Raw genomic sequence first — 12,478 nt, forward strand, 5'->3', positions numbered from 1 at the left:
GCTGGCATTGCTTAGAAACATATATTAGTAGATGGCAAATGTTTGCTACATATCTCTTGCGCCAGACTGTACATTATAGCAGTTATTAAACAAGGCCTGCTCACTGTCTCATTATGGCTCCATTCCAACTTTCCTCCACCCCTCTCTTAGCACACAGCTTAGTACACTTAAATAGAAGTCTGTTAAAGCCTATTATGATACATACACATGTACAACATGGCTTGGTCTTTGAACATATGTGCCAGCCCTTCAAATATTGACACCAAGAGTCGCAAATTCTTAGCAGCTGAATTTTTTCATTAATTTTCTATGATAATGATATTTAAATTTTTGAGTTTTAAGTTTTAATACTGTGCTCAGAAGTGCTACATAAACAGCAAGTTTAAAAAAAAAGTTTTGGTAAACATTTAAAATGTTTCCTCTCAATATCAACCAGGTTAAATGAACCTAAGTTGTACCCCTCACATGGTAAACAGTTGTTAATATTTTGGGGCTGCTTTTCTCTGCCATAGGGGAGTGACTCCCCTCTGGAGCAAGGGAAGGTATGACTCTGTGATGCATGGGGGAGTCCCTCTGCTTTGAGAATAAGATGGGGAAATGCTGTTTCTTTCCTTGGTCCTCAGGTTTGCTGAGTGAGAGGAAACTCAAACAGAAGAGACCCAACTTTTCCAGCAAAATGCCAGTATGGTCCCTTGAGTTTCAATCAGATAACAGCGTTAGCTTGCAGATCCATAGGACAGAATGATATTTCTAGCCACCTTTCTCTTTCAGGTATAAAGTTTCTCAAGGAAACTTTTTATTTAAGGAGTATAAATTTCATAATACAACTTTAGGTATATAGTGATTCTTCCTACCACACTCGCCCTCCCACTCCCACCCCCACTTCCACTTCCAATGGGAATGGGAGTGACCCTCTCACATTCTCATTCTCCATTAAAATTCATTTCAATCAACTTTATACACAGAAGACCAACTCTATACTAAGTAAACATTTCAACAACTTGCACACAAACACACAAACTGTTTGAAAACAAGTTTTACAGTTAATTCTCATAATACAACTATTTAGGACAGAGGTTCTGCATGGGAAGTAAGTGCACAGTAACTCCTGTTGTTAATTTAACAATTAACACTCTCATGTATGATGTCAGTGATAACCCAAGGCTTTTGACATGAGCTGCCAAGGCTAGGGAAGCCTTTTTTTTAAGAAAACTTTTATTAATAAATATAAATTTCATAGGTATAGCTTTTGGAATATAGTGGTTCTTCCCCCATACCTGCCCTTCCACCCCCCCATCCTACCTCCTACTCCCTCTCCCATCCATTCTTCATTGAGATTCATTTCCAATTATCTTTATATACAGAAGACCAACTCTATACTAAGTAAAGATTTCAACAGTTTGCACCCCCACAGACACACAAAGTATAAAGTACTGTTTGAAGACAAATTTTACCTTGAATTCTCATAGTACAACTCGTTAAGGACAGAGGTCCTACATGGGAGCAAGTGCACAGTGACTCCTGTTGTTAACTGATACTCTTATTTATGTCAGTGATCACCAGAGGCTGCCAAGGCTATGGAAGCCTTTTGAGTCCACAAACTCTGCCAGGATTTAGACAGTGCCACAATCAAAGTGGAATTTCTCTCCTCCCTTCAAAGAAAGGTACCTCCTTCTTTGATGCCCCCTTCTTTCCACTGGGGTCTCACTCACAGAGATCTTTCATGTAGGCCATTTTTTGCCACAGTGTCTTGGCTTTCTATGCCTGAGAAACTCTCATGGGCTTTTTAGCCAGGTCCGAATGCCTTAAGGGCAGATTCTGAGGCCAGAGTGCTGTTTAGGGTGCTTGTCATTCTATAAGCCTGCTGTGTGGCCTGTATGGAAGCCTTATGAATCCACAAACTCCTTCAGTATTTAAACAAAGCCATAAGCAAAGTAGAAGTTCTCTCCTCCCTTCAGAGAAAAGTACATCCTTCTTTGATGGCCACTTCTTTCCACTGGGGTCTCACTTACAGAAATCATTCATATAGAACATTTTTTTGCCAGTGTCTTGGCTTTCCATGCCTGAAATGCTGTCAGGGGCTACAGCCAGACCAGCATGCCTTTAGGGCTGATTCTGAGGTCAGAGTGCTATTTAAAGTGATTGTCATTCTATGAGTCTGCTGTGTGGACTGCTTCCCATGTTGGAACATTCTCTCCTTTTTAATTCTATCTATTATTATTACCAGACACTTGATCTTATTTATATGATCCCTTTAACACTTGATATAGGACTTAGCACTATGTGTGTGGATGCATTAAACAGAGCTGTAGTAGAGGTTGCTTTTCTTGGAATTGTTAGGAAATGTTCTAGTCTTTTCAAGCAGTTTAAAAAATATTCTCAACATATGTTTACTGAATTCTCATTGAAAATTTTAATTATTTTATTGAAAAGATTTCCAAGAATTACTACTTAAGCTTTGAGTTTCAGCTTAATGTAGCAACAGAGTTTAATCTCCCTGTTATGGTTTAGGGTTTCATTATGTGGACTGGGTACTTTGCTGTGCTAGATATAGCCAGCTTCCAGAAGTAGGCTGAACCATTATGCTAATTGGCCCCAGGTCTTTATACCTTTTAAACACTTATGTCTGCTTGTTTCTTACATACTTTCTTTTCCTTCCCTTGCTATCAGGCTTTCACCATCTCTTCCCATTGGTTTGTTCTATCAGCCTGTTGCTTATAATTTTCAAAGAATTGTGAAACTGCGGAGTCAGCCAATCAGAATTTTCTCTGCTAATGAGACTAATTAATTAGGTCTCATGAGGCCCTCCTCTGGGGCAGCACATATATCATTGTCTATTTTAATAATCCAGGGTTGCCTATTTTCTTGTTCATAGTTATTCACTAAATCATAGGGGTTGTGATATATGTGCCAACATGGGAAGTGGAATACACAGCAGACTCATAGAATGGCAGGTGTCCTAAACAGCACTCTGGCCTCAGAATCAGCCCTTAAGGCATTTGGATATGGCTGAAGAGCCCATGAGAGTATTTTAGGCATGGAAAGCCAAGACACTCTGGGAAAAAAAAAAAGAGGACCTAAATGAAAGAGCTCTGCGAGTGAGATCCCAGTGGAAAGAACAGGTCATCAAAGAAGGAGGTACCTTTCTCTGAAGTGAGGAGAGAACTTCCACTTTGACTACGACCTTGTCTAAATATGATCAGAGTCAGTGAACTCAAAAGGCTTCCATAGCCTTGGCAACTCATGAAAAGAGCCTAGGGTGATTACTGATGCCATAAACAAGAGTGTCAATTTGTTAAATCAACAACAGGAGTCACTGTGCACTTACTCCTCATGTAGGATCTCTGTCCTTAATGTGTTGGTCAATGTGAATTAATGCTATAACTAGTACTCAAACAGTATTTTTCACTTTATGTTTCTGTGTGGGAGCAAACTGTTGAAATCTTTACTTAATATATGCTAAACTGATCTTCTGTATATAAAGAGAATCGAAAATGAATCTTGATGTGAATGGAAGGGGAGAGGGAGCTGGAGATGGGAGGGTTGCGGGTGGGAGGGAAGTTATGGGGGGGCAGAAAGCCATTGTAATCCATAAGCTGTACTTTGGAAATTTATATTTATTAAATAAAAGTTAAAAAAAGAAAAAAAAGGATAAATATAATCATAAATGTAGCAGGTACTGTGTGACATCATTTCAGGATTAAAAACTCAGAAGTTTTTATCCCAAGACAATATTCTACTCTTTCTCTTTTTAAGCTTTTTAAAAAATTTACTTGAGAGGTAGAGTTTCAGACAGAGAGAGGGAAAGACAGAGAAAGGTCTTCCATCTGCTGGTTCATTCTCCAAGTGGCCATAATGGCCAGAGGTGTGCTGATCTGAAGCCAGGAGCCAGCAGCTTCTTCTGGGTCTCCTGCAGGTGCAGGGCCCAAGCACTTGGGCCATCTTCCACTGGTTTCCCAGGCCATAGCAGAGAGCTGGATTGGATGATGAACAGCTGGGACATGAACCGGTGCCCACATGGGATCCTGGCACTGCAGGTGAAGGCTTAACTTAATCCCTCTCAGTACCAGCCTGGTATTTTACTCTTTCTAAAGGTATTTTCCTGCAGGGAATCTGATTATTGACTGAGTCTCTATTCTGTCCTGGGATGTTGAGATTGCCAGATGGACTTTGGAAATTGAAATGTTGAAGTGTTTCTCATCTTCTTGATTGTGTCATTTTTATACCAGGAAACACGTATTTCTGCATTCATATAAGAAATGGCAAGTCACATTTATTGAGATATTTCTTCATATTAAGCACTTGACTTATATCCTCACATTGGCCTTCACAAAATTTTCTGGGATTAATCATTTTTCCTCCAAGGAATATACTCCAGATCACTGAGCAGAATGGTGTACCCCCAAGCTTCATATGTGGAGTTCTAATCCCCAATACATCAGGATGTAACCTTATTTAAATGTGGGGGCCTTATATGTGTAATCAGTTTAAAATGAGGTTACAGAGGCAGGCCTTAGTCCAGAGTTGAGGAACCTTTTATCTGCCAAGGACTTTTTGGATTATTTATAACATCATTTGCAGGCTATACAAAATTATCCACTTAAACTTTAGCCTGCTATAGCTTTTTGAATTTTGAGTCCCACCCGCAGTTGCCTTGGCAGGGCCAGACCAAGTGATTCCACAGGCTTTAGATGGCCCACAGGCCAGACATTCCCAACTCCTGCTAACCCAAAATGGCTGCTGTTCTTACAATAGGAGGAAATTAGGACATAGATGATCTGAAGATACAGGAGGAAGTGGCCTGGGCAGATCCTTCTCTCCTGGCCCTCAGAATGAACAAATCCTGCCAATACCTTGATTTTGGGTTTCCTGCCTCTAGAACTGAAGCAACACATTTCTGTTGTTTAAGCCACACAGTCTGTGGTACCTTGTTACAGTGGCCCTAGTGACGAATTCAGAAACACAGTGAACAACCATACCAGAATCCACCTGTGGGCTAATGCCTAAGCCTAGACATGCTTTTTAAACTCTCTTTTCATGATTTTGAGTGCTCTAGAGCAGAACCAGCTGATCTGTCTGGAGTTGGGCATTGACCATGGAAAGAGTATCCTCTGCATTCATTCTTAGGCAGAGGAGGGGTCCTGGGAGCTAAGGGCCGTAGTGCTGAAAATCCCCACCTGACCCGCCTCCTCCAAAGCTTCCTTTGGAAGGGTGCTCTATGGTCTGCCTGGGAGAGGTTGTACACAGCATTGGCTTGTGTCTGGAGCAAGACTGCGGCTACTTTTCTTTAGCTTGCCTGCTGTCACTACCTTGACATTCCTTTTTGTTGGCTCCCTCACCCCCATGGGCATGAGTGGAATGAACAAAACCTAGAGCTTGGGGTTGGTGGATAAGCAGTAATTCTTTGACCAACTACCTTTAAAGAAACAAGAGGGTAAAATGATCAGAGAGGCGAGTTTCATCCATTAAGTAGAAAATAATCACAAGCTCGGGGGAAGACAAATGTGATTTTCATTCTGATAAGATGAAGAAGTTGCTCATTAAGAAAAATCAATGATGATGACATAAGGAATAAATCATCTGACACACTTAGAACCCTTTAAGGTCACACATTTTTCACTCATCTGAAGAGGAAAATACCCCACTTGTGCACATCCATTTCTTCAGTAGCACACATTATGAACCAAATTGGAGCCACTAGTTTAAAAGGAAATATTTTTAAATCTTTACAAATATTTTAAATCTATTTGTAGCACACTGACTGACTGTTGATGCCATCAGAATTATAATTTGGCCACAAACATCTGGCTAATATTAAAGTCTCAAACTGTCTCCAAAGGAAGATCAGAATGTGTAAACTGTCCACCTAAACATATTTAGAACTGCCGATATTAGAAAAAGCATAATTTTAAATGATATTTTCCTAAGTATACCAATTTCTAAGAGCTGACTCCAGTGAGACCTAATTTAAGGTGCTTTATTGTTGTAAAGATACTCACAGCAGGAAGTGCAAAGAAAGAAATGCCAAGGAGTGCGAAGCCTGCAGAAAGCAATCTTCCCAGCCAGGTTAGGGGAGTTTTGTCTCCATAGCCAATAGTTGTCAATGTAATCTAAAAACAAAATAAATAGAACATGCAGCTTAAGAATTTGGGAGGAAAGTTAGGACCTGTGAACAGAAGGCAAAGCAACATTTCCATTAAATCATTATTCAACAAGGCTCGTTGGCGCATTTTATTACTGTGCTTTAATTTTCCATGACGCATAACAGAACTTCTCTTTGTTTAAGGAAGGGAATAACCTACATACTTGTTCCTTCCTTATAACACAGTTTTCCATCTTTTCTAAGTGGATTCAGAGAAGCGTTATTTAAGAAAGTGGATAACTATTAGTGATACAGAAATGATAGTGCTGTGGATTTAGAACTGGAACTGTATACAAAACAACAGTTTATGTTCATTAATCCTGCCCATTTATTATCTTGGGAGGCATTTCCTGAGGTCTGCTGTGGGCAAGGCACATGTTATGATTTGCAGATGAACAAAAAATGAGGAGTATATAGTTCTTGTTCTAAGACACTGATGGCACTGTAAGGGAGACATGTCACATGCAAACAATTGAAACATTAATTAGGGTCAGGCAGGGATTATGACGAAGACACTAGTAACCAAAATGAGAACTCAAGGAACAGACTGATTATTACCAGTTTGAGGGGTCAAGTAGGCTTAACTAGGGAGTCATCATCATACCTAGGCTTTGAAGTGACATTTTGAGGCAGAAATGATAGAGAGGGGGCTTGGAGGCAGGGAAACAGGTGGTGAGTGCATAGAAGTGAGAACAAATAAGGGACGGTTATGGAAAGTCAGAGTTGTGCAGCTCAGCTGAAGCATGGTGGATTGGAATAGGATTAATGGCTTCTTCAATTTCTTTCATTGACATTTGACAGCATTCATTGTATAGGTCCTTGGTTAAATTTATTCCTAAGTATTTTATCTTTGGTAGCTATCACAAACAAAATTTTCTATTGATTTCTTTTAAAGCTTGTTGTTGAGTGTACAGAAACACTACGGATTTTTGTGTTTGATTTTGTATCCTGCAGCTTTGCTGTATGTATTAGTTTTAAGGGTTTCTTGGGGGGTCTCTTTAATGTTTTATATATAGAAGCTCATATCTTTAGCAAACAGCAACAATTTTACTTCTTCCTTTCTTATTTGGATGCTTTTTCTTTATTTCTCTTGTTTCAATGCTCTGGCAAGGACTTTTAGTACTATGTTGAATGCAAGTGGCAAGTGTAGGCACCTTTTTTTTTTTTGTTCTGGATCTCAGAGGAAAGGGTATTAAGGTTTTACTGTTGAGCATAATGTTAGCTGTAGGATTATCATATATAGCCTTTATTGTGTTGAGGTACATTTCTTCTATGCCTAAATTGTTGAGTTTTTATTATGAAAGGATCTGAATTTTGTCAAATACCTTTTCTGCACCCAATTGAGATGATCTTAAATAAGCCTGGCATAGAATGACAAATAATACATGTTTTCACTTACAAGTGGAATTAAAACAAACTCAGAAGCGAGAGTGGAATTTCTGTGGTAACTAGAGGCTAGAAGCTGTGGGATGGGGGCGAGGAGGAGGAAGATGCTCAAAGTGTTCAAAGTTTGTTAAATCAGAAGATGGAGGTGTATTTTTGGATATATATTGTAGAGTATGTCAAGTATGTTAATAATATTGTATTGTACATTTAAAATTGCCAAGAGAGATAAACTTTAAATGTTCTTACCACAAAAAAGTCATAAGTATTTGAGGGGTTGAATATATTAATTTGCTTGATTTAAACATTCCACAATGTATTCATAAATCATAACTTGTACTCTATAAAATAAACACACTATAATTTGTCAATTTATAAGAAAAAAGAATTGAAAGGTTTAGTGGAAGAGGAAGTTAATTAGTTTACCTAAAGCAAGGCAGGGAGTTTCTGAAAATGACAACCCTGTCATGTCTCTCCCTTGGGCAAACTGCTCCAGGGCTTCCCACATGCCTTAGAACAAAGTCCCAGCTCCTCCTATGGACCTCTGGGCTCTGCATGATTGGGCCTTTTTCAGACATGATCTTCCGCTGCTTTCCATCTCATTCTGCTTCCACCACACTTGCCTTGCTGCTCAACATAGCAAGTTCTCTCTTGCTTCAGGGTCTTTGTGTTTGCTGCTCTCTTTCTGGATTTCCCTTACTCCTAGCCCTCCATTCAGGTACCTGTTCAACTGTCAGCTCCATACAAAGACCATCCTTTCATACCTTATATAAGATAGCCCCCTGACAATTGTTCTCTGAGTCCTTATTCTGCTCATTTTTTAAATGGAAGATACAAGGTGAATTGCAATAGGGAGAAATGAAATGAGTAGAGATTGTATGACAATGGAGAATAACATGTTAGGAAGTTCAACAGGAGAATCATACTAATTCCTCCTTTCTTCACCATTTCAGTACGTTCCATTGGTTCTACTTCTAAAGATACTGAAAATTCATCCCCTTATTTCCATTTTCACTGCTACCATGGTAGAATCATTGCTCCACTAGCCTCTTTTTTTTTTTTTATTTTTTTTTATCTTTTATTTAATGAATATAAATTTCCAAAGTACGACTCATGGGTTACAATGGCTTCCCCCCCCCATACCGTCCCTCCCACCAACAACCCTCCCCTTTCCCACTCCCTCTCCCCTTCCATTCACATCAAGATTCATTTTCGATTATCTTAATATACAGAAGATCAGCTTAGTATACCTTAAGTAAGTATTTCAACAGTTTGCTCCCACACAGAAACATAAAGTGAAAAATAATAGATGATTTTTTTTAAATGATGATGAAATCAGATCAGACCTATTGTCATGTTTAATCCCAGCGAGAGTCAAGTTGGGAATTGAAAATTTCTTTCTTTTTTTTTTTTTTTTTTTTTTTTTTTTTTTTTTTTTACAGAAGATCAGTTTAGTGTACATTAAGTAAAGATTTCAGTCGTTTGCACCCCCATAGAAACACAAAGTGAAATATACTGTTTGAGTACTCTGCTAATGGACAACTTAATACATTATCCCTCATAGTATTTTTTTTTGTCTGTTCTACTTAATATGACTGGTTTAATTCTGTAATTATCACACAGTTATTCTTAAGTGTTGAAAATTAACTGAAATGTGATCCCTGTTAAACATAAGAGTGGGAATAAGAGAGGGAAGAGATGTATAATTTGGGACATGCTCGGGCTGACTTGCCCCAATTGGTAGAGTTGGAAACATACCAGGGGATTCCAATTCAATCCCATCAAGGTGGCATGTGCCAATGCCATCTCACTACTCCAAGTGATCAATTTCAGTTCACAATTGATCATAATGAAAGGACTAAGAGTCAAAGGGAGCACATAAACAAGTCTAGTATCTGCTAACACCAACCGATAGAATAAATAAAGGGGAGAGTGATCCAACATGGGAAGTGAGATACTCAGCAGACTCATAGAATGGCGGATGTCCTAAATAGCACTCTGGCCTCAGAATCAGCCCTAAAGGCACTCGGACCTGGCTGAAAAGCCCATGAGAGTATTTCAGGCATGGAAAGCCAAGACACTCTGGCAAAAAGATCTCTGTGAGTGAGATCCCAGTGGAAAGAACAGGTCTTCAAAGAGGGAGGTGCCTTTCTCTGAAGGGAGGAGAGAACCTCCACTAGCCTCTTGATTGCTCCCTCTGCTGTTGTTTTTGCCTTCCTAGTTTAGTTGCTTCTGCACACCTTTTAAAAAAATATTTTATTTATTTATTTGACAGGTAGAGTTATAGACACAGAGAGAGAAAGACAGAGAGAAAGGTCTTCCATTCACTGGTTTACTCTTCAAATGGCTGCAATGGCTGGACCTGAGCTGATGCAAAGCCAAGATCCAGGAGTTTCTTCCAGGTCTCCTACGTAGGTGCAGGAGAACCAAATAACCAACAACTCAACCCTTCACCTCAACAACCCCCTTCACTCTGATGTCAAATGAGCTTAGTATGTTTTTTTGGTTATAAGTTCAGGGTCTTTTGCTGCCAGGCTAGGCTTAGGAAGGATCTGACAGTAGGGAACAGATTTGTCCCTGACTCCTTTCAGGGAGGGAGGTGGTGGCAGTTTCCTTTATGTCTTTCCTGCAGAGTGCATCACGATGTGAACAGAGAAGTAGCACTAGCTGTAAAATGATATAGTCTCTAAGGACACTTAGAATGAAATGACGTGTGTCTTCATTTAGTTCCAAAGTTGAAGGTGGTAAGCCCACATGGAACCCCACACACCAGCTGTCCAGGACACCTGGGGAGATCCAGGAACAGCTGCCTGTCTCAGAGAACCATGAGAGGCTGCACTTGTGATCTGCAGGGGCGTGGAGGAAATCACACCTGGATTTTACAGCTGACTGGCTGATGGGACAGCCACTTGAGTTTCTGGAGAAACTCTTCACAGATTTCTAAGATTCTAACAGCATCCTGATATGTTGGCATAGCAAGATGACTTATTCTATTGGATATCATCTCTCTAATGCAGATGCCCCCACACTAAGTGCCTCAGTGACTCTCAGAAAGGACAGCTGGTGATTATTGATGATAGTATGCAGTTAACTTAGTGATGTGGGCTGCATGAACTTAAAGTCAGCATTGATTCTGGAAAAACTAAATCTAGTAATGGAGTATTGTTATAATAAAGAACAAAAAGTAAGTAATGTACCTCCCTTGAAACACCAGTCTCCTTTGACTGGTTATCCAACATTAGACACATAATATAGTTCCTCCTTTGAAGATCTCTATCACCCTCTTTGTGTAATTCCTTGTCAGTTCTGCGTATGTATATGGAATTAGGATGCAAAGGCTGAACACAGTGGGTAATTGTGCAATTGTGCTGGAATCATGTCCATTGACTCTGTTCACTTGGTGAGCCAACTTGGTGAGCCATAAGCATGCTTCATGACTGCATATGGGCTGGGTGGAGGTTGATGACAGGGGTTGGGTGGGTTCATGATGATTAAACGTGGCTGGTTATTGGATTCTTCTTGTGCTACTACAAGAACTTTTAATATTTCCCAAGTCAAAGTATTTTCATTGAACACAGACATTTACTTTTTTTTTTTTTGAGATTTAAAAGCAATATTTATTACAGTCAAAGACCTCCAGCCAGAGTGGCATGGAGAGAGGCTCCAAGAAAGGCAAAACCCAAAGGGGCCAGTGGTACTGGGGTTTTTAAGCACAATTTTGGGGAAGAAAAAAACTTGACACTCAGTTACAAGGTGGGGACAAAACCCATCAAAAGACCTGATTTGCAATCTTTTATCCTATCTGGCTCACTCACCATAAAACAAAAAGAGCCATCAGAAAGGTGGGATACCTAAGTTACTTTACAATAAACTGGGTGCTCAGAAGGAATCACCACTCCCTTGCTATTCTCATAATAAGACTGGATGCTTTCAAGGGGTGGACAGAGAAGCATTTTTGACCTTGCTGATGATTTGCACCCTCAATTTCCACTGGGACCATCCTGAACTGCCTATTAACCCATCTGGCTCCTCACCTTCTCCCCCAGAATAATGGCCCCTAACTTCTGTTAGGAGAACTGGGTGATGACCACTCTGGCTGTTTCATGCTGGAAAGGGGCATCATTGGGAATGGTAGTCAAGACAGGATTCCAGCAGGAGGTGGCTTCTTGAGGGGGACAAGTGCCAGCTTGCAGAAACTGCTTCTATCTGAGGTTTCATGTGTATGGCCATCTAGAATTTCACTGTTTTAAGTCTGGAGAAAACAAATCTAACAAGCAGTTCAAACTCACAGGGTCTAAAACAAAGGACAGAGCTATTATTAGAGGACCTAAAAAAAAGATGATGTCTAAACCATGAGCAAGTTTTCTCATTGAGAGGCAAAAGAAACTGACAGGAGGGACCTGATAACAATCAGGGGGGCTAAGGCCTCGCCAGGTATATGTGAGATCCAGACCTATCTCTTCACAAGAGGTAGTGGAAGAGACATTGGTAGCTTTGGGATCCTCAAGGAGAGAAGGCCTACACTTCCGGGAATGGAGAGTCCCTACCTGCACTTCCGGGAATGAAAAGTCCTTGTCAAGGTTCCCACGGGTGCCTAAAGGTTAACCAATGAGGATCAGACCTGCCTCAACTGTTAACCCCCACGCCCTCCTATAAAAGGAGCCCTCCCAACCCCTAACGCGTGACTTCCCCGGCCCCTGCTCTGTTGGGACCAGTGAACCTCGCCCGGGAGTGGAATCCCAATAAAAGCTTGTGAATTAATTGATTTGTCTGCCTGGGAAGATTTGTTACGCACTGGACACCTTCCAGACATCATAAGGGAGGTGTGAACCTCCTTAGGGAAGATACGCTGTTGACTTCCATCACCTAGCTGGCCTGAGAGGACAGCTGTCCTGAATAGAAGGCAGCTGGCATCTCTAAGGGAAAGTTACAGTTCTGCCTGCAATGTTACTG

At 40.4% G+C, this 12,478-nt stretch overlaps 1 protein-coding gene across 4 annotated transcripts in view; it reads right to left on the minus strand.

Moving 5' to 3' along the window:
- The window catches only part of KCNQ5 (potassium voltage-gated channel subfamily Q member 5), a 639,793-nt gene that overhangs the window by 94,521 nt on the left and 532,794 nt on the right, over nucleotides 1-12,478 (minus strand). For all 4 annotated transcript variants that reach the window (XM_051854552.3, XM_051854551.3, XM_051854550.3 and 1 more), the window contains exon 6: nucleotides 6,000-6,110. In XM_051854552.3, coding sequence (XP_051710512.2) covers nucleotides 6,000-6,110 — 111 coding nt within the window. The remainder of the gene's footprint in view (nucleotides 1-5,999; nucleotides 6,111-12,478) is intronic.

Source organism: Oryctolagus cuniculus, chromosome 5, assembly GCF_051225735.1.
Source record: "Oryctolagus cuniculus isolate XC-2025 breed Fujian yellow rabbit chromosome 5, ASM5122573v1, whole genome shotgun sequence".
Lineage (NCBI taxonomy): Eukaryota > Metazoa > Chordata > Mammalia > Lagomorpha > Leporidae > Oryctolagus > Oryctolagus cuniculus.